This window comes from Dermacentor variabilis, chromosome 11, assembly GCF_050947875.1.
Source record: "Dermacentor variabilis isolate Ectoservices chromosome 11, ASM5094787v1, whole genome shotgun sequence".
Taxonomy (NCBI): domain Eukaryota; kingdom Metazoa; phylum Arthropoda; class Arachnida; order Ixodida; family Ixodidae; genus Dermacentor; species Dermacentor variabilis.
Window position 1 is genome coordinate 15,715,242 of NC_134578.1, and position 23,466 is coordinate 15,738,707.

The following is a 23,466-nucleotide window of genomic DNA, read 5'->3' on the forward strand; positions in this document are numbered from 1 at the left end:
GAATCGGCCAACAGCGTCGCCCGCTTGAACATATGCTCTGGGAGTGTGGGTCGCTCGGCCCTGGCATTTCCCGGAATCGGTTTTTAGGAATGATAAGATCTCCAGATCATATCCCTCAAGTCCTGTCTGTCCAGTACGCCCGCGATAGGGCTAGGAGGCTTGACCTCCCGGTCCCAACATGGGACTAGCCAGGCGGGTGGCAACACCTTGTACAGGACAAGAATAAAGTTTTTTCCTCCTCCTCCTCCTCCTCCTCCATTGTAGTAACCAACCTCTTCCGCAAAGTTAATCAAAAAAGGGTTTTCAAGCAATACTTTACCGGTTCAAATGGATTTGCTTTTCCTTTGGTGTCCCCAAAAGAGAGCAGAATAAACGATGCACACCACAAATGATTTCGGAGGTGACAGCAAGAAAGAACTAACAATACGAAAAATCTAACAGTAAAAGAACATTAGATATATCATACTTTTATGCCGCAAAGTATTACCTATTTATTACATGGAAGGCGTCACAGGTCTGCAACTACCATTGAACGAGCAGAGTGACAAGTTTCCACGACCAGCAGCCACAGTGCACCGCTTGCGCTCACAGCCAAAACATCTTAGGTCGCATAGTGGCAGGCCAAAAGTGCTTAAGTAACACCCGATTTGACGTAACCTTACGTCCACAAGTTGCAATTGTAATGTGTAGTAGTTATTCCGGGGAAATTGTCGATTAAACACTGTGCAGTGATACTTCTACGACCGGACTACCTGCATAGCTTCCACAGCATTTGCAGTAAGAAATGCAGCATATAGTTTTTTCCCAAGCACCGCCATCTTAGAGGCACTAGGTAGCTAGAAAAGGAACGAAAGAGCAGTAAAATGTATCATACAATTTGATTTGCACTTATTCAGAAGAAAAAGATTGCTTAATAGCAAAGAAAATGAAATAAATTTTTTTTTGGCACCCAAACTGCAGTGCTACGAATTCCAAAGCATTTCCATGTTCAGGCTATGGCATTAAAATGCAATGTACTTTATTAATTGATAAACCATGAACTGTAATCTCGCAAGTTGTTTGCAACACAGGGGAAGCTGCAAAACTCCTTAGCCAATAGGAATGCCAAATGCCCCTCAAGGTGTGCTCGCTGCACCGTCTGTTGAATTCAAGATATGTGGCATGTATGCCCAAAGATTCTAACATGTCGCCTATCACTACAGCATACCATGTACCAACCAAAAACAAAACTCCCTGATCATACCAATAATCGGACAGTTATGCCCAGCACTGTATTCCACTGTGCAAAGATATTACCTGTGCACACCTCCTACTTTCGGCAGTGCTGCAAACAACTTGCGAGATAGAGTAGTCCCGGTTAGACTGTCTTATTCTCATGACTTTAGGTGGAGCAGGCAAGAGAACTTCCAGCCAGTCCATCTTTGCACTTTTTCTATCTTGCCGAGATGAAAGTTTCTAGTAATCCAACACCAATTAAGCCTAATTTGATGACATCCTCGACAAATCCCACTGGTGCGCACCGATGCCCCCTGATGCCTCATTTCATCCAATCATCATTGCACCAGGGCACCCCGTTGCTACTTGTCGATTTGCCGTAACATTCACCTTTAGTGTTCACTTAATGGCACACTTTTCATAGGTACTTGCAGGTGCAGAGTATTCCAACTAGCATGCTTCAAGAGACATCCATGCTTGCTTAAATAGCTAGTGCTGCATAACCACCACAACATGAGGATCATTATTCAGTGCTACATTGGCAGCCTAAGCGCTGCTTTGAGTCGCACGTGCACGCATATCACAAGACGCCAGTAAAATAAAATTCTTGAAATCTACCAAGACTCCCAGGTGAAGTAGGAGCCCAAACGCACAGCATCTGAGATGGCCAAAAAACATTTTATTAACCAATTTCTCTTCACTCTGTGTATAAATTTTTCTCGTCATCACCATGTATGCATATATATACAGAAATAGACGCAGCAATCATAATACAATAATATTAACTGCAATAATGTGTATGTGAACTTGGTGCATCCAGACAAGTTGTCAGTGACAAGGGCAAGGGTTGGGGGAAGGGTACGCGGTTTGGGGGCACAAGGTGTTGGATGGGACGCACATTCAGTAATTAGCACTGGGAGAATCTCTTCAACAGGTGGGCATCTGAACAGATGATTTAAGACGTAAAGAGCACAGTAGCCTTGCAGAGGGCGTCTTTCTCAACAAAAAAGAAAAGAAAGGCACAACAAGGATGCAACTCACAATGGGACAGTCGAGTGACTTGGGCAAGTGCACAAGACAGCACAGCTGGAGAAAATTTTCACTTTCCGATGAACCAGAGGTAGCAGGGATTGAAATTGAATGCTTGCGCAGCACTTTGGCAAGCTGCCTAATACTTAATTTCCTGTTTTCTATGACATCTTGATACTGTTTGTTCTCAACAACAATTAGCATCAGTTATACATTACTTCTATGATAAATAGCATAGAAAACATATGAAATTATTTGACTGCATATGGAAACGTTTCAGTAGGAAAAGGAGAGGAAAACAGCGATGACAGGATAAAGTCCTTAGCAAAACGCAAACTTCAGGTGTAGTCGGAGCTGACAGTGCCTGCACAGTAACTAGGTAGAACATTTGGAACAAAGTCAATTTAACCTTACCATTTTACCGCATGGAAACACATCTGGCCACACAGTAGGCCTTTCTGCTCAGCAAAATGCATGCAACTGCTGTACCTATCCTACAAGGCTACAGCAGAAGGTTACTGTATTATTGTACAGCACGCAATGGCGAAGGTTCAACATAAGAATCTTTTACAATAGAACAGATAAACTAAAATACAGGCAGCACTTAAAGCGGTGCTGACTACAAGGGTTCACCGATCTGATTGACTGCTTGCTTGGCTTTGGCAGTCAGTTATACCAGTCCTACAAAAGCTCACGAAAAAAAAAAGAAATAGGATTTATGCTTAAGTCATCGTTTTACCAATTCAGCTAGGCTTTTCCTTTCAAACCAAAGGTTAGCTTGCCTGAAAATGAAACAGTTTCTACAGTGACAGCACAGTTGAAGTCCTTCACAAGAGGCGTCACCTTAGTGCTTAGCTCACAAAGTTGCACGTGAATTTGTCGTTGGGCAACGACACTGGCTGTAAAAAAACAACAGAAGACTGGCAGGTGAGGACAACGCTAGTGTCCCAGCTGCATAAAGAGCACCCATGATTCAAAAGCTCACACAACGTGGAACAAACGGGAATAACAAAAGACAGGTACTCCTACAGGGCACTTGTGAGCACTACAACAGAACCAAAAATACTAGAAAAGTGCAAGTTCGCGCAACACTTTTTCTTCGGCAACAAGAGTTGTGCAGAGGTACATGGAATCGAGCAGAGCTGCAACAGATTCATTCATGTTATACAGCTGCCGAGAAATATAACGAAAGAAAGAGGAATAAAAAAAACGGCAGCTATTCCTTTGTTTTTTCGCCCACCAAACCTAACATATTCACGAACACACCTTAACACCTTCTCAGTTACAGCAAGTAAGGGGTAGTGCTCCTCTTCAAATGAAGTACACTGTGCGCGTTAATAACGCTCACCTGCAATTCCCAAGTTGCTTGGAAACACCATTTCCTACTCCTGCGCCAAGTAGATGCCGACAATGGCAGATTACAAAATTATGGCTCGGGGGGAATCACCAAGTAGCATTATTAAATGCACCGTACCTAAGTGATCCCCTTCCTCAATGGTTGCTTACGCAACAACACTCCCCTAACTCTGGTGCTGCCTCACAGTAGCTTTGTAACGTACCCAATTAGTAAAATATCGCTCGGGGATCAGACCAAGCAGCATTATTGAAATGCACAGTACATTGGTAACGCTCCTGAGTGATGCCCAAGATCACAGTGGCTGCTTGAGTAAAGCTCTTCATTGATTAGCAAGGCAAAGGGTTGCTTTATCAATGCCCCTATAACCAAAGCTTTTGAGTATCTGCTAAAAATTCCAAATTATTAAACTCGAAATCTCAAAGCTACATTATCAATCGCACTGCTCCCCAATAATGCTCAACAATTTGCTACGTGAAAGGTTACTTCAGTAACAATTTTAACTTGAGTGCATTTAAGGTAGCTCTCCAAAATACCCAATTACTAAATTATGGCTCGATAATCACTGAGTAGCATTATTGAACGCTCTGTGCTTCAGTGACATTCATCAATTCACATGACAAGGGTTTACTCGGTTAATGGCCCACTAACTCCAGTTCTTTGAAGAGTTAAAGGCTCCAATTCACTAATTTATACCTAAAAAATTGCTAGGCAGCAGCATCCCTGAATGCATTGTGCGTCAGTGATGCCCATCTGCGATTCCAGAGATGACAAGCCGCTTCAGCAACATCCATCTAATTCTGCGCCTCCATGTAGCTGTTAAACTTCTAATTAAGCTCAGGAATTAACAAGGAGCGTTATTGGCAAGCTCAGTGACAATGGCAGCTGAAGGGTGGCACTCCCCTTCACTTGGTGGAACCCGGGAGACAGTTCTCAATAACGTACACGTTAATCTAAACATGGAGAGCCAAGTACAACTTTCCAAAGCTCAGGCTCGCCCTTAACTGAACCACACAAGCTCCACATTATAGTAAACCCCCTCCCCAACCCCCTCCCTGTCCCATCAAAAACAACCATAGCCGGTCGCACGAAACTGCTGCCTTCCTATGCTACAATATTTATAATGACGCAATTGTTTCGGCGAGAATGCGTTGTGTGTTTTTCATGTGCTCGACGAGAACTCGCGGAGGAACGGGGCTCTACTTGTGAGCGGCGGGACAACCATTTGGGTTGGGAAGGCTCCTCCAAAATTGTTGAATGGGAGGTGGAAATGCACCGCACATACAAAACAGAAATTCTGTGCATTATGAAGGAAATGAAGCGTACAAGGCAAAGGAATGACATCTTATTCCTTCCCCAGAGAGGACAGAAACTGCGAAGAAGAAAGACTGAAAAAAAAAAAAACGAGTTATTTAATGCAGTTTGAACAACAAAGTGCTGGGCGAAAAAGTTGATCTTGATTTTTTTTTTCCTCTTCAGGTCCTTAATTATGGAGGCACAATCTAAATAAAAAAAAAAGAAGTAAACACTGTAACTGCCCTGTCTAACAGCAATGCTACTCTCTGCACGACTTTTAAAAACTGCGCCTTTGAATATGTTACAGCTTTCAAATTGGAAACATATTAACAAAATGTTCAAGTGTTTCTACAAAATTCCAAACATCATCCTCGCAAAATTGAACACGATCATGCCAAGCAGCCTGCAAAGCAAACTTTGGACACAACTTTCAAGAATGGGTTAAGCAGCTTTTAAGGTAGAAAAAAACAAAATGGTTTAAAATGTCGAACCAGCATAGGACGTCGGGACGAGCAAACGAGATGGTAGGATACAGTGCTTGAAAAATTATGACATCATCTTTTTTGTCCCTCCCTTACATGTAGATAAATAAGTCTTAAATAAAAACGGCCACACAAGCCGTGCTCCAGACCACCGAGGGAGACATAGTGGGACCGAGTGAAGAGTCGACAGGCTGCACTTGCGTGAAAAGTGCTTGCGAAGCCCATGAAAAGAATATATCTTCCAATATACACACGCACCCCGAGACTCTCAAGTAGGCAACAATATCTGAAAGGGCCTGCTCCCTCCCTGCTTCCGTCGGTCCCATGGCTGCGAGCCTTCTCTTTCTTTTTTTTTTTGTCCTCACAAAGCGGTGACCACTCAAACTTTCTTGTACATAAAGCACGATTGACACAACTGTAAACAGACCAAATTACGTGAGGGAAAAAAAAGATAGAAAAAAAGCTAGAAAAAATGTTCTGATAACAAATAAAAGAAAAATCGGACAGATGGTACGAGAGACAGTGTTCCTTTCCTGTTTCACAGTTTGATATGACGCCACTGTGTCCTGCTGCCACCACACAATGCTTTACACGACGAAGGGTAGCGAAGAGAGAAAGAAAAAAGGAAAAAAAGAAACGAGACACGACGGGCTTCTACTCTTTTTCACCGTCGCTTGATCGAGGCACGTAGGGAAGTTTCTCTTGCTCTTTCCATCACGCGAATGCACTTCTTCGACAGGCATTGTCCACTTTTTTTTTCCCCGCCTCTCCAGCATGGCGTCGCCTGGGCACTGTTCCGCGCATCACATGCCCCTTCTCTGTCTGTACAAGGTCGAAAGTTTGTAAAAGGGCAGGAGCCGACAGCAGCCGATTGCAACGTTCCAGCCGATCCGAGGTCCATCGCTGCCACCACACACGCGCACACACACACACACACATTTGCACCCGCCACGGTGACCCACTTGGTCTCACATTAGCGGGGCGATTTCACGCACACGCTTCTTCGGCGTGGCACGACGCTGCGATAGCTTGTAGAGTTCGGTTTTCTACTTCGCGTTTGGAGCTCCTTCAGTCTGGCGTCGGCACCCGTGACATTTCGAGCAAGCACTGAGCAATAGTCCGTGACGACTCTAGCGGGGACATGGCCACCGTCGACAGCTGCTGCTCGTACCGCCGCAGGTAACTGCAAAGCGAAAATTCGACCAAATTCACGCAAAAGCAAAATCTCTATATATCGGCAACAGAGAACAAATTTCAGCAGAGAGCTGCTTTACAAAATAACAGCTGCAGAGATCACTTGGAACTATCACATTTATTTCATTATAAGGCAGTCATGATCAATGCCGTAACCAGAATTTTATTGCGGGGGGGGGGGCACCAACCTCACCGGGGACCGAGAGAGTGAGGGGAAAGCAAGGGGGGCTGGGCAGGTCCCATAAAATAGAAAATTCAAGGGGGAGGGCTACCCTCCAAGTGGCAAACACCTTAATGGCACTGCCATGTGCTATTAGTGCCAATGTATAAGACAGTCTGAAATTTCAGACACTGAAACCTTTCACTGTTAGACTTTCCGAACTTTTTGCCTTGACCAAAAGTTCAAAATAGGTTGACAACAGCATTAATCAAAGGTGCCACTGCCATTGTGTTTACTGTCTCGCAGCCTTCAACCAACACTCTCGCACCCACCGATCTGCTCGCAACCTTAACCACCACCACTGCCAACACTGAGCCTAGCAGCTTCGATGTTCGCTGCCAAGCTACTCACTGTTCGGTGTCATGTACTTCATTGAAGAAGTGCAGCACATCAGCAATGACACAGATGCGACTTTGTCATCCTCGATGATGGCTTCGAAGCACAGCACTCCAAAGCAATACAGCGGTTTTATGCAGTGGAGCACACCAAAAGTGGAAGGTGGCCACTGCCACGACTTCAAAGTGCAAAAAGCATGGCAAGGGTCAAGTGCTGCACAATGCCGGTTCCCAAAAGTCAGCTTCCCCGCAATACAGCGGTTTTACGCGGTGTAGCCCACCAAAAGTGGAAGGGGGCCACTGCGACTTTAAAGCGCAGAAAACATGGCAAGGGTCAAATGTTGCACAATTCCAGTTCCCAAACGCGAGCTTCACTGCAATACAGCTGTTTTACGCGGTGGAGCACACCAAAAGTGGAAGGGGGGCCACTGCCACGGTTTTGAAGCGCGGAACATACGGCAAAAGCCCAGTGTTGCATGCCGGTTCCCAAAAGCTAACTTCGCCGCAATACAGCTGTGTTAGGCGATGAAGCATACCAGAAACCGAAAGGGGCAATTTCCACGGCTTCGAAGCGTGGAAGCACGGCAAGGACCAAGTGTCGCATAATGCGGGTTCCCAAAAGTCAGCTTCGCCGCAATACAGTAATTTTACGCGGTGGAGCCCACCAAAAGTGGAAATGGGGCCACTACCACGGCTTCGAAACGCAGCAGGAGTCAAGTGTTTCATAATGCCAGTTCCCAAAAGTCAACTTCACCGCAATACAGCAATTTTACGCGGTGGAGCACATCAGAATTGGAAGGGAGCCACTGCCATGGCTTTGAAGCGTGGAAAGCACAACAAAGGTCAAGTGTTACATAATCATCGTCAGCCTATTTCATGTCCACTGCAATATGAAGGCCTCTCTCTGCGATCTCCAATTACTCGTGTCCGGTGCCAACTGATTACAACTAGCACCCGCGAATTTCCGAATTTCATCCCCCCACCTAGTCTTCTGCCATCCTCGACTGCGCTTACCTTCTCTTGGTACCCTTTCTGTAAGCCTAATGGTCCTACAGTTATCTAACCTACACCTTACACGACCTGCTCAGCTCCATTTTTTTTCTTAATGTCAACTAGTATATCTGCTATACTTGTTTGCTCTCTGATCCAAACTGCTCTCTTTCTGTCTCAGCGTTATGCCAAAAGTCTGCTTCGCCGGAATACGGCGGTTTTACGCGGTGGAGCACGCTAGACGTGGAAGGGGGCCACTGCCATGGCTTCAAAGTGCAGAAACCACGGCAAGGGTCAAGTGTTGCATAATACTGGTTCCCAAATGGCAAACTCACCGCAATACCACGGTGATAGGCAATGAGGCACACCAGAAATGGAAAGGGGCCACTGGTACGGCTTTGAAGCACGGAAAGCACGGCAAGGGCAATGCTGGATCACAAAAGTGAGCTTTGCCGCAATACAGAAGTTTTACGCAGTGGAACACACCAAAAGTGAAAGGGTACCACTGCCACAATTTCGAAGTGCGGAAACTACGCCAAGGGCCCAGTGCTGCATAATGCCAGTTCCTAAAAGCCAACTTCGCCGCAACACAGCAGTTTTAGGCGATGAAGCATACCAGAAATTGAGAGGGTCCACTGCCACGGCTTTGCAGCGTGGAAAGCACGGCAAGGATCAAGTGTTGCATAATGCCGGTTCCCAAAAGTCAGCTTCGCCGCAATACAGAGATCTTATGCGGTAGAGCACACCAAAAGTGGAAGGGGGGCCACTGCCAAGGCTTCTAAGCATGGAGGCGCCCCAAAGTTCTAGTTTCCAGACTAAATAGCTTGTTCGGAGCCACGCTACCCATTCTTGGAGGCTGTAATGTTGGACATTCTGTTGGCTTGGCTTCCAGTGGCCTACTTTATAGCCTCCAAGATTGGGAGGCGCAAGCTGTCAATAGACAGTGCGCATTAATCCCTGGTAACGGAAGCCAGGCCCGCTCTTTGGCTGAGAAAATGCTCCAGGAAATGCCTTTCTTTTTCAGTCAACACTATCGTCCTAATCACTTCGTGCAGAATACTTTCTTTTTTTAGAAGTTTTTGTCACCATGCTGCATGAGGTGTGCCCAAAGAGCAAGTGTGTCTCAGAGACGTTGCATTGGTGTGCTCAGCACCACCACACCACTTTACACCACAAGTGGTGTGAAGAAACTTGGCTTGTTTGTTCGATCTTCATGGCGATCTCTGCCAACGATCTCCGTTGGAGGAGGTCGCGTACAAGGTGAAGCTCTTAGTGACTGCAGAGGCAATGTCACTCTTGTACATATACAACCAAATCTGATCGTCTCCAAGCATAGTATGAGGCCGGGCATTATTAGATTCTTTAAACCCACTGTAGGCCTAATAAGTTTCGGGAGGGGGGGGGCTGAATGAATTTTTCGCAAGGTTTGATTTTACAGACTATTTTTCGGTCCCCGCAATGTCCAGAAAAATCAGTCTGCAACTGTATTTGAATAGAGAAAAACTCCCACGAATTTAGACTCCAAAAATGAAGGAACTGTTATTACGACCGGAAATCTCACTCCCATGCAGCGCTTTCCAGACAAACCCGAGCCAAAGGTGAAAGTTCGATGTGCCGCTGGCTATTGTAATGTCGCATGCTGTAAAAATGACAAGACGCGCGTGGAGCCATAACCTAACCAGAGCAAGCAGAGCAACGCAAGCCCTCCTTTCCTAAGGAGCCCCCACAATGCGCTTTATCAGGTTAACGCTAGCGTGCGTTCCGTAATGTCATGTCCAACACTGGGCATATTGTAGAAAGCATACATCAAGCCAACATCCTTCTCAACTCATTCTCACACATTGTCCCTCCACCCATAGGCAAATGGCTCAGAAGGCGTGATCTTGGACTTTTCATGGAACCTAGGCTTCTTCCACCATGTGTCATCGCTCACTGATGGAGCAAAGATCCGACTTTTTCAATGCGAGTCCAGTGATGGTTTTGGTCATGTGCACTGTATCGCACAATTGATCGAGCACTATACTTAACCCTTTCGCTGCCACGGATGTACCGGTACGTCATCGCGCTTCCCCCCTCCACAGTGTCACTGCCGTACCGGTACATTCTCTACCATGCGTTCAAAATTTCGCGCCTGAGCCCAAAGCTGGCGCTTCTGCACTGGCCGCACCATCTGTTGAATCTTTCTACAAGTTCGTATTTTCGTCCCGCACTGTGTTGGTACATGTATTGAAGAGTACGGTACGACTGCCACTCACCCCTCTCTATTTGCTGAGTGGTGCGGTGGCTCCACGTTCACTGGATCATGCGTCATCGCGCGGGTGTGGTTATGGGTTCAAGGATTGTTCTGCCATCTCTGCTGGTTTGAAGGTTTTTATTTTTCTTCTGTTGGTGCGTCTGCTACGGCGCGTCAAGTTCAGGGGCACGCGCTGTTGCCTCTCCAAAAAGAGTGACTCTATTGCTGCTTTCGCTCTCTTGCCGCACCCTCGCTTCCGGCTTGCAGCAGTAAACGTAAAGCCCCTCGAACTTTGTTTTAGCCTTTTTCCATCTCCCTCTGTCTTCTTGACCACACAACATCCCATTTCTCTCCATTGTGTGGGCGACTGAAAGCGCATCCTCCCTGCGCGCGGTTACTTTCGTATGGCTGAGCGCTCGGGACCTAGGTCCGCTCATTGGAGCGGTGGCTCTTCCGATTCAGAATACGAGCCAAGCTCGGACTCTGACTCGGGCAGCGTCTCATGCGAGGAAGATGTGAATTCCGCATCGTCAGATTCGGATGTTCAACAGATGTTATAGTCAGGCTATGATGATGATGATGTTTACTAAAAACAGCTGCAGAACACTGAAGTGTGCATATTGCATTAACTATGTTATTTGTATACCAATCATAATCAAAAATAAATTGCTCTGTTCATTCCCTGTTATGCTCTTTCCCTGAAACCAAGCCGACACTGGGTGTGCGTCACGGCCAGAAAGGTCCGACAGCGAAAGGGTTAAAGGGGCCTCTCCTTTGTTTGAACTCCGTTTTGTTCAAATAAATTTTTGGTCCCCTTGGAGTTCAAATTAACCAGATTCTACTACACAAGAGTGACCGGCAGAGGTCGCACAACTGCACTCACCGTCTTGCTCGCGATGAATGGGTAGCGAGATTCCGTATGATGAGGGCCGAAGTGAGCCGTATGCTCTTGGCCAACGCCGACTCCTTTTCATCCTGCAAAAATGACAGACATCATCATCATCATTTATTGGACCCTTAAGGGCCCTTTCCAAGGTATTACATAAGGGGAGGGGGGGGAGACATGCACAAGTCAAAGATGTTACGACAAGAATGAATTTAAATAACACAGGTTAAGTAATGCAGCAAAATAAAACGGGCAACTTCAAATGCAACACTTGGAATGCAAACAGAAATCATACAATTCTAATTTCCAAAATGTGAAAGCAACCGCTCTTTAAATTCTTCGGGATCATGCTCCATAGCAACACTGGCACTGGGACACAATAAAGTGAGCCAAATGAAACATTTTTCTTTTTTTGCAGCAGTGGACCAGCAAACATTTGAATTTGAAGAATATTGCAGTCAAAGAATACAAAAATTTGGTGAAAATCTGTGAAAAAAAATTTTCTACTCATTACGTTAACCGTAATAAAGATTCCAAGACGTTGTTCTGTATGCAGGTATGCTGGCAACAGATTCTTGCTCCATAACAGTAGAATCATCTGCGCTACCAACAGAATGTTTGCAAAGTTTATTCATTAAATATTCATGCAGCGGCAGCCAATTACAAGTGGTGCTGTTGTTGCAAGGGTAGGTTATCTCAGATTATTAGTATTAGGAATTGATTACGGGGCTAGTTGTAGTTGGTCTTGCATAGCTAATTAGGACAATTAGCTCTGCAAAAAGACAACGCACACAGAAAAGGACAAAGAAGCATTTTTTGCCTTCCGTTCCTGCGTACATTGTCTTTCTTTTTTTGTTAAGCCAACTTTCCTGATCAGCAATTGATGTTAAAACAGCAACTGTAGAAAGCTTTAAAATCTTAAAATCAGACATTTTATGACAAAATCGTAGGAGATGGCAAGTGTGAAAAATCTCAGGCCCACAGCACAGGAAGGCAGGAGGAAGCATAGCGCCCATTTCATAGGATTTTCACGAGTGCACACACTCTGTGGGATACACATACAACTTGTAACAATGATTTACTTTTAGATGTAGCGCACAAGCACCAGCCAACTTGGGACAGTACAAACTGGCAAACAGACCATTTTTTATATCGCAGTGATTTTTTCAGCGACTCTGTTGTTGCTGATTTTGCCTGCTTCACGAACTTGCGCACATAAACTTGCTCCAAGCAGATAGCCCTATGGTGTCTTTTCACAATCGGAAGGCTTCACAGGGTATGAGTGAAGACCGACAAGTTGTATTTTTTCGTAAACTGAATTTATTTTTCCTAAATATTGACAAAAGAATCAAACTCTTAGGAAGAGCCCGAATTCACTGTAAATTGTGCGGCAAATTCAGGAAAAAAAATTATGAGGTTTTACGTGCCAAAACCACTTCCTGATTATGAGGCACACCTAGTGGGGGACTCCGGAAATTTTGACCACCTGGAGTTCTTTAACGTGCACCTAAATCTAAGTACACGGTGTTTTCACATTTCTCCCCCATCGAAATGCGGCCGCCATGGCCGGGATTCGATCCCACGACCTCGTGCTCAGAAGCCCAACACCATAGCCACTCAGCAACCACAGCGGGTGGCAAATTCAGGAAGGTTTTGCAGGTATGCGAATAAATGAGATGCGATAACGAAGCAGACACCATTCGTTGCGCAACATGAACACACAAAGTTCATGCTCTTCAGATAAACCAGTGCCAAATAAACGGCTGCCTATTGTTACTACCACACTGGATCGCAAATGGTCCACTGACCGAGGCATCGCGGTGGTTGTAGTAGGCCAGGGCGTGCCTCCGGATAGCGAGCAAAGCGGCGTCCGGCGCATAACCGGGGTGTGGGGGTGGCTGGGCAGGTGGTGGTAGGGAGGCCTTGCCAAACTGCGAGATCTGCTGCCGCCGAACTGCCTGGATCTGGAGCACCTGCTCATTGCAGTGCCGGTCCTGCGCATGGGACAATTTCTATTCGTCATCGCCATTCCCCGAGAAGTGCAACAACAGAAAGTGCAGAGCCATTCCCGCATGCACTGGCTAGTGAACTGCTGGCTGTGTGTCAGCGATGTGGTGCAGTTACAAGCCAAACACAACCAGCAAACGTCAAGATGGTACTGACACATTTGCATAGTTGTAGACAATCACACTTAGCAGGTATGAAGGTGTTTAAAATTTGCGCTAACATTGGTCTGAAAACGCAAAGCTTGGCGTCACTGACATTAGACAGCTTTAGTTTAGCGTACGCTATACCATTGCATGCGCTATAAAATCGCGGGTCGTCACTGCGCATTCACAGAACACTAAACGGCCTATAACGTATAGTGTACGCACGCTATTTCTTATATTTAGCGTTAGCATCTTTGAGTTGTTTGCAGAGTTTGCGTGAAACATGGTGGCGGTCGCGGCAGCCCGCTTTTAATTGAATTTGGCATTGCTTTTGTAAAATGCACTTTGTTCGTAGCAAACGACTGTAAACGGCTTTCGCCAAGTCTTAGGCAGCTTCAAAAACAGAGTATTATGGATAACCTTGTGGTGTTTTCGAGATCAGTTCTCGTTTCGAACGAGTCGAAGCCTAACGAAAGAAACATTCGAGATGTTAGCACCACCTATCGCTACAGTTGGGAGAGCGCCGCAACGACGGCATATAGCCTCCGAGATCTGAAAATCTCGCAGGCCAACTAAAACTGTAAAAAATGTGTGCTGCTTAGCGCACGTTATACTATAGCTTACGCTAAACTAAAGCTGTCTATTATCGTGACATCATGACACAGAGCAGATTTTGCTGATGTCGCGAGGCAATAAGGGCAGGTATGATGGCACTGTTCACCAAACAAATAGATCAATAAAATAAAAAAAGAAGGTTGTGTGCATTTCTCCTGGCTGCTTTTGTGTGTGGCAGCCACAGTGAATGCAGGAACACAGCGAGCCAGTCTATGACAAAATCCTGATGCATCCATTCCTGAGTAATGAAACTAGCTCACAGTAACAAGTATTATAGTAAATTATTTAGTGCACTCCTACGCTCACCCGTATTTTTTCTAGGTTTTACGGGATTTGTGCCTTTAGTGAGCACATACAACAAAAGAACAGAGAAGTCAAAACTGCCATGTCAGTTGTCTTTCCTTAAGTTGTCACATCAGCAGACAAACATAAAGTTCATACCAGAGGTTTATGCTATTCGGCACATGCTCATCTGTTTATCACATCTGTTTATCATGACTGCGTAATCGTGGCCGAAACATGTGTGCTGTGGTTTTTCCAAAAAACATTACGCCCTGCACTACAGCGTGCCCGTCGCAATGTTTGGGACGTATGCACCAGGTGACATCGATGACACACATGAGAGACATGCGCTGTTTGGGAAGCGCATGAGCTATCGCTCCACTTCCACCTCTCGAAGCTGGTATTGTCAATTCACAGCACAGTGGACTACCAGCATTAATGTTTATGCAGCGACAGTCCTCAAATGGCTATCACTGTAAGGGCATCAGCTATTTATATGAAAGATCAGTAGTTATCACTAAATTATTAGCAGCTATGATCACAAAATATGAGCGGCTATCCCTGTGAACGAACATCAGCTATCACTGTGAAAGATCGGCGCGGCATACCTGGAGGTGTGTGAACAGCGAGAGTCGGCGACGCTTCATGTCATCGCACGAGTCCCACTGACAGTGGACGTCATTGTCGGCCTCTGGTATGTGCACCTTGCAGGCATGGTAGAATACTGCACCCGGTGTTGAGAATGTCCTGCATAGTTCGAAAAGCACGATGTTGACAGCAATAAATCTGCTTTTCTTTTTCTTTTTTTTCAGAAGGCAACCATACCTCCGAAACTTCGAGAAATTTGGAAGCCTGTAGTCTAATCACAGCTTCATATCATTGAAGGTGGAAAACAATCACTTTCAATATTTTGGACTAAAGACGACTTGCTTTTCTAGACAATCTAGTCAAATACAAATAAACACAAAGTGATGGTTTAATTTACAAGCAGATACACATACAAAGCATGTCTTCCTTGCGGAGAACCAGACAAATACATTCTGCAAATATGCACTAAGGATATGAAAACTTGAGATGTTGCCAAAACCTGTTTCTCATTCAGTAGCAGTATAACAAAAAAAGGGGGGGGGGGAAACATCAGTTGATACCTTAGTTGACAAATGAGACGTCAACACAAACTCTTCTATAAGATCCACAGAGTTTGGTTATTCAGTGCTCCATGATCATCCTTTCTTAAGCTGTCTTGACCACAGTATTACACTGCTGCCTTGTCCACGGCACAAGTACATAAATGTGCTTGCTTTATTAAGCAGTTCAAAAGCACAGTGAAAATGTTGCAGCCGAACTATCATGTTGCGATTTGTTATAACTAACATGACTGAGCCGAAGTAACTATATCATAAGCAACCTACAAGCAGGGAAAACTGTAAATTACTTACGACTGATTATTAACTTCTTGAGATTTGATTGAACTTTTGTGGCCAAAATTTTTTCAATGAAGTGAATATTTTATATTATGTGAATCTAAATGACAAAAGACAGGGAAGAATAAATAAAAAAATTCCCTCTGGGGGGTATGGCAATCAAATGACGGTTCTTATGAACGGCCTAGAACTCAATTTGTTGTAAGCAGCATGTGGTTATTCAGACTTTTTAATTCACAATCATAATGATGTGAACTGTACACCATTGTTACGCCACCCAAGGCAAGTTACACATGCATTCAGCAATAAGCTCCCAAGGCCAGAGCACAGAGCCTAACCTAAGCGTGATGCAATGCAGGGACATTTCCGAAACATCAGGAAGAGCCATATTATTATGCAGCACAAAGTCAACAAAATCTCACTTTTCTGAGAATAGCATCGTTTTTCTCAATGCCAAAAATTTACTATTCCTACAAAAATCATCGAACCAGAACAGGTTAAATAACCAAGACTTGCAAATTACATGACTGAGCAGGAGCAGCTTAAAGCACTTGTTTTATTAAAGGGACCCTGAAACGCTTTTGACAATTTTCTACAAACGTACTGTGTCGTTAGAGTAGGTCCTTCTGATCATTAATTGACACATCTAAGTGCTCTGCGTAAAACGTGTAATTTATTATAAGGTTTTAAAAATGCACATCGCTGCCGATCGCAGCGCACTGCTCGGCGGAATTTTAAGCCGCCCCTACCCATATGACCAAAATCACCCATATGACGTCAGTGGGGCGAGCTATCCGATTGGCTGACCAGGGCGCGTGATCAATAATTTTTCCAACTTTATGGTAAACAAATGATCTTCGTAATAGTTGGAATGTTAGTTAATTTGTTTTTATGAAAAGAAAGTAGCATAAAGAGAATGCACAAGAACAATTTTTCAGTACACTTAAGCACTTCCGGCACACAGCAAGTGTCGTCTGCTTGTGTTACAACGTACTCCATTTTGACGAGAGCTCCGCGGTCACAGTTGGTCTCAGTCTTTTCGCGAGCACTATGATTCGACTTTGTTGCCTTGTGGACTGCAAACGTAGCGACTGGCAATATGTCAAGCTGCGACATCGTGTCCCTCTGCAAGGCAGCGTACGAGCGAACTGGCTGCTGCGCATCGGACTACCGCTATCCGATCGGCGCCAGGATTTGCGCGTTTGTGGCCGTCACTTTACACCGGCAGATTACTAACGCAACAGCGTTTCGCGAGTCCCGTATTAGGGCAAACGTAAGCTAAAGGGGACAGGGTCTGGCCGCTTGACTGTGCCGTAACGGGATGAGCCGAGATGAGCAGAAGGGCAAATGTGAATGGTCTGCACGGTGCAGCCACCTGGTGGCATAGAGCGCAACCATACACAGTAGCAGCAACGAAGCGTATTCTTCTTTGCTGCTGGTGCGTATTTTTCGCAGGAATGTAATCATCGATACGTTGTTTTTATAAATGTTTAAAATGTTTTACACTTGGTTAGAGCAATATATTAGCGCTTTCTTTGGCTGGTTAAGCACTGCGCCAACAAGTGTCTGGACCGTGTAGACCGATCACGCCGCTCACGTACGTCTACGCCAAAGTTCCTTCATCAGCTTGAGTTTATGCCTCCATTGATTTGCCGAAATGACCAGCTTGCCTGTGGTTAACGGAATACCAGACACGTTCGGCGCTACGACAGAATGCTCGCAACGCACGCTGCTTCGATAGCTCTCGCTTGGGGTCGACAGCCAAGCGGCTAGCGGAGAGGTCTCGCGCGGGCGGGGACGGGCTCCAAAACAACAGGAAGTGGACGATGTGACGTCTCATCGTGACGCAGGACCAGTGAAGGCGGTGCGTAGCCCCGCTCGCTCGGCGAACAAGTTGAGGAGGAAAAGCGTGGATGGGGAGGAGGGTAACTTCTAATCGCTTGTAGCTCCATTAATACGTAACGCTTCACTTAAATTGTGGTGCGAATGTTCTACTTAAGCTGTACCCTACGCGTCTACAAAATTTGTCCGAACCGTTTCAGGGGCCCTTTAAGTAGTTAAAGCCCGGCAGACTACCCATAATCTTGAGACTTGCTTCAATTTCGAGTGCCAAAATAATGTACAAATACCTTAAAGCAAGTAGAATCCTGATTAGAAACACTAGTTTAAACATTTTGCTTTGGTCTATTTTCAAACAGGCCACAATGCTTGGTCAAATTACCAGCCTAGCTAATTTGAAGTGCCATGTAGCTTTCACGTAAATAATTTCACGAACCCCATCTTTTTCTATGTGTCCCTGGACACATGACGCCTGCACTGCTTAGGGACCCAAGGAATGCCACAAGCAGACGTAGAAAATAATTATGCAGCTCCAGCACACGTTCAAAGCTATGTGAAGCGAAGCTTTAGTTAAGGGGACACTAAAGTGAAAAATGATTTCTTCTGCATCATAAATTACCATTCTACAACACCAAAAACACCACTCTTACAACGATAAGACTTTTGGTTAGCCAGAAAAAGCACAAGGACAAAATACGGGTGGCGACGCCTACTTAAGTTCCTGCACTTGGCGGCTGTGACATCTTGGATTTTGATGGCATCTTCTAGGGCCTACTAATTATATATAGCAGTACAGATTGACTACATTGAGTCCTAAAGGAACCAAATATTAAACATGGCAAGTTTCGGGAACCTTTATTCAGCCAACGCGGCCCAAATGCGAAAACATACTTTGGAATCCCTGACGTCATGCTGACGTACCGGCGCTGGGGTTTTGGTGCGAAATTCAAATACTGATACTTGAACCTTCATTTTCTCATCTAATTATCAAACTATTTTTTTGAAATGACTGCCTGCAGGGTTCTCAAACAATGCTTCATTACTCTAAACTGATTAAATTGTTTTGCTTTAGTGTCTCTTTAAGTGGTTAATGAAATGCTGTGTGGTGTGCACAATTGTCTTTAATGTCATCCCCAATACAACGTGTAATGTTGCATTGGGGATTCCACATGTAGTGTTTATGCAGTGCACATGCAAGAAATTTATTTTCATTCAATGATGATGAAGTGCAACATTTACAAGCTACGCCGAAATGCAAATACCAAATCAGGCATATGCAATTTGTGACACAATGCAGCCTCAAACGTACAACGCAATCCAAACGTACAACGCAAGTACAACACAATCCCTCATCAAACGTTGTACATTTGATGAGGGAAGAATGACGATTGAAAGTGTATACACAAAGAAGTATGACACTTCTCTTAAAGGGGTCCTAAAATATTTCTTATTGAAGTTGAGAAATGTGTTTGTAGTTAAAATAGACATTTCAAAAATCATTTGCAGCAAGCAGTACAGTGGACTTTCTTTTAAATGGAACCTCAAGAGACCAGGGAAATTGGTTCCGTTAATCAGTAGCTTCATTTACTGAGACAAAGCTGAATGCAATCAGTTTAAGAGGAAGTTCTGTTTAAGCGGTTTCCGTTTATCAAGATTCCACTGTACTTCAATGTGTTCAGCAGAAGCGGAATTATTGGTTATCAAAGATCACCTTTAATCCCCTTCGCAGTGCGCCCGCTCCTTCTTCCAATGTCTCGAATTGTGCAGGCTACGGCGGAGTGGGGCACGCCCACAACGCTCTGCCTACTCAACGTCACCATGGCACACAGTCCAAATTTTATTGTGGATACACACATACATGCCACTACTTCCAATTTTGGCGCCAACGACATGCCGAACTCCAAGGCTATCCCTCAGCATAAAGGGACACTAAAAGATACCATGAAGTCAAGTTAAAGTGATAAAGCAATGCCCTAGAAAGCCTAAGGCGTCAATATAATCGCGAACAGAGCTTTAGTAACCTAGAAATTGAGGTAAATGCATGACACGATTTGAGACCCCCCAGCGACATTCCAGTACTAGCCCGATGATGAAGGCACTGCACTCCTCACCATACCGTATTTCCTCGCATAATGATCGCACTTTTTTGTCAGAAAAAATTGATGCAAATTCAGGGGTGCGACCATTACTCGAGTTAAATTTCCCGCGAAAAAATTTTTTTTTGTCTCACATTTGCCGCGGGGTGCGGGTGCGGGTCACCAAAACAAAAATGGCGGCCGGCGGAGCAAGCCGAACGCGCCGAACGTGATTTCTTTTTCTTCTCGTGAGTACATTACGTGCATTGGAACAGTTTCTTCCGTATCAGTAATGAATAATATCGTTAATATCGGCAAGTTTGCGGCAATAACATAGCCATGTCCACTTTGAGGGGACAGAAACAGATGAGCACGCTTAGCTGCCAGTGACATAGAAACACATGGCCGGCATGCTGCGGAAACTGCGGCATCTGTCTTCACTACTATCCTAATACGACACGTTTCCGCTAAGGGTGGGTGAATATCTTAGCTGTGTTACAAGCGTCGGCGTATGAATAGGGTACACTTTTAACGTATCAGTGTAAACATGGCTACTATCACTGCCGCTCGCGATTTGTTGCGTGCTCACGAGTGCAGATGAGAAGAATCGAAAGGCGCCTTTTTTTGTTGTTGACCACAACCATTATAAAGCCTACACATAATAAAGGCAAGTTTGGTTGTACCTCTTTTTGTCATGAAAAGTGATGAAAGTAATGAAATGAGGCATCTACTTAAGAATGTTTGGTGCGTGCAGACTGCTTCGTTTGTCTTGAAGAGTCGTTCGCGTAGCATTCGACAGATGGTAAGCGTGATCATTATTAGCTAAACTTGGCACATGACAGATCGCTGTGGCAAGTTCGGGGTGCGATCATTACACGGGAAATAAAAAAAAATCGAAGTTTCACGACAAAGTTCAGAGGTGCGATCATTACGCGAGTGCGATCATTATGCAAGTAAATACGGTAATTTGGGCACTAGTACTCAACTACTCATATTAAAAAGATAATTTCATTAGGTTATAGGAGGGAAGAAAATTCTACTTGTCTACTTCTGTTCGATTCTCAGAAAAAATAACATTTTGATGTTACCGTTCAGTAGTATCGATGGTCGGAAGGTTTCGTTTTCGCTCGACTCTGCGTGCTCGAATCTGCGCAGCGTGCGCTTTGTAGTTTCAGTTGTTTCGTTATCACATCGTGCCGCGCTGGCTCTGCTGGCTCGCGAAACTTCCATTTGAAACAAGCAGCGAGAATGCCACGTCCATGTGATGTCGTGGGATGCGCAAACGGTCCACGGAATTTGGCCAGGGGCAGTCGCACCGGCGAGTCCAACGTTACTTATCACTGTGTGCCAACGAGTGAACTTCTCCGTTCGAAGTTGTTAAGTGCCATACATCTGCCACAGCGCGTTGGCAAGGAGCCGAAAAATCGCATAGTGTGCTCGCTGTACTTTTGTCCAGAGGATTACGAGTTCAACTCCGACTTACTGAAGTTGTGTAGAGTGCCTTTCAAAGCAATGCTTTCCCGTAGCGCTGTTCCGTCGGTCTTGCCTGCATTCTCCGAAGCACAAGAGCAACTGCAGGTCGAAGACGGGGCAGTGAGTGTGGCATTTGGTTTTCATGAAGGAAAAGCTACAAATCTGCGAATATGTACAGCCATGACATACAGTTGCCGTCGTAGTAGTATGCAACGACGCCGGCAGCGCGAGCCTTCAGCAGCAGGTCACGTTCATCATGCTTAAATCGCTGAAGCCGAGCCCAGCATCACGAGCCAATGTGTCGATGTGAGGGTCGTCCATTGCAACAAGCATCAAAATTGGCGTCATAAAATAAAGAACCAGTTTATCGTCGCGCGCTTTCCCTTCCGCTAGCCAGCATAGTTCCGCTTTCGCGCTTCTGTCGGCTCTGTCTTGGCTCTGTTTCTGGCCGCGCGTTTGCGTTTTGCGCAGAAAATCCGTAGCTCTGTCTGCAGGCGCCGTTTTACTCACTGACAGCGCAACGTCACCATGATACCATGACGTCACCCCTCCTCGATCGGACGACGGGCGATTTGAACTGCGCTAGAGGTACGCGGATGCTTCAGAATGCACTTTCTCTTAAAGTAAGTCTCTTCTTCGCATGAAACAAGCGTTTCGAGGTTTTTGGCATGGTATTTCAACAGTCCATGTTGACTTAATATTAACCTCTAGTGTCCCTTTAAGGCTGAATTCACGGTGTCTCATCCCTTTGCTGAGCTACAGTTTACCAGATAGCTATGTGCAGCTATTCTTGCACCGAGTGACATGAGTAGCACATTTCCTTGCACACTTATCTCTATGACAATCACACAATTTTTGAGGGTCTAAGGAAATGTGTCTTTATGTTCACTCATCAGAGCTAAGCAACAGCGTCCACATCAGGTAAGCGATGGGTGCCACACTCCAGGCTCACGTTGAAAGGATTCCTAACACCTAATACACCTCAAAGGTGTGCAACTTGGGAAGCAGACGACCTGTTCTATTTGGATGTTGGCCCTCAGGCCGGCTCGCCATGCACATGGAGCCACCACTAAAAGAGCACGCAATTGTACGCAGCAACCTCAACGAACAAGGTCGTTGCGGTGCTTCGTGGCACTCACGATATCTACGCTATGCAGCAGACACAGCTACACGCAACTTTAGTGCCAGTATAGCACGATGTTTGCCTTGTGCACGACAGGGCTGGAGTGCACCATAGCACCCATGTTCTCCAGTCTAACTGTGCTACATGGTGCAAATCAGCATTAGGCAAGCTGGTGCAGGACGACAGACAGTAGCCACATTCAAATTGCACATTTTGAAATGGTATCCATAGCTCACTACAAAACGATTCCTACCAGGGCATCTAGTGAGGAGTGGGCAGGAGTGAGCCCACGGTGGCAATTGTACATGGTCTGACTGCATCTTTCTCATGGTTTGAGGTTAGTTGAGTTTTCAAAACTAATCACAATTAGTGAGACCTGATATCTGCAACACCGATAAGCAGTTTGGCCAAATTTTAATTCTTATGTGGGCAGCCATCGCCAAGCGTGATCAGACAATATAGTTAGCTTCTTCCTGAAGTAAGCGGGCGAATCAAACTCTTTGCCCCCCCCCCCCCTTTTTTAGCCAAATTACAGCTGTAAATGCAAAGTCAACATATGCATCCAAATGGTGGACCCTTCTTGGGCCTGCCTTGCCTTATATGCTGGTATCTCTGTGGCGCGGTGCTGCTCTCACTCGCTAAAGATGGCGGTTGTGCTTCACACATCCACAGTGTGCAAGCAACGAAATGTGATTCGTTTTCTATGGAGCAAGGCACAAACACCCATCGAAATCTACAGGAAAATACAGCCCACGTATGGGGAAAGGTGTCTCGCTTTGACAAGTGTGAGGTGAGTTCACAAAAGGCCAACGGTGTTTCCACAGTCAGCCGGACGAATCCTACTACAGGGTCATCTCAAATTTAGTGCTGCAATGGTACAAATGGTCTGAACCGGTGGGGGAGGCCTATGCGGAAAAATAGTGTAAGGTACGTAGAATAGTATGCATATTTATAATTACCTGTATGTACCTTATTTTTTGCTAATAAAAAAATAGGGGAAAAGATTTTCTGATTAGTCCTTGTACGTAATTCTTATCACAATTTCAAGCGCAGAATTTCATTTACTCCAGCCTGTTTAATAAGGCCCACCAATAAAAAATTGGAGGACGCTTAAGCTTCACCTTAAAGAATGGAATGTGATAGCATTCAAAGACCCCTTACTGCTTTTCATACCTCCCAGCAACTGCAGCTTATGTAACAGTAATGTTTACCAAAGAATGCTGGCTGCAAACAATATGCACGAAGGCGAGC

The 23,466-nt window shown here is 45.2% G+C and overlaps 1 protein-coding gene across 1 annotated transcript in view; it reads right to left on the reverse strand.

Moving 5' to 3' along the window:
* Window positions 1-1,874: 1,874 nt before the first annotated feature.
* Bap170 (Brahma associated protein 170kD) overlaps window positions 1,875-23,466 on the reverse strand; it is a 106,600-nt gene continuing 85,008 nt past the window's right edge. The window contains exons 15-18 of the mRNA XM_075674251.1: window positions 14,890-15,028; window positions 13,043-13,228; window positions 11,232-11,323; window positions 1,875-6,559 (exon numbers count right to left, since the gene is read on the reverse strand). Coding sequence (XP_075530366.1) covers window positions 6,445-6,559; window positions 11,232-11,323; window positions 13,043-13,228; window positions 14,890-15,028 — 532 coding nt within the window. The 3' untranslated portion in view covers window positions 1,875-6,444. The remainder of the gene's footprint in view (window positions 6,560-11,231; window positions 11,324-13,042; window positions 13,229-14,889; window positions 15,029-23,466) is intronic.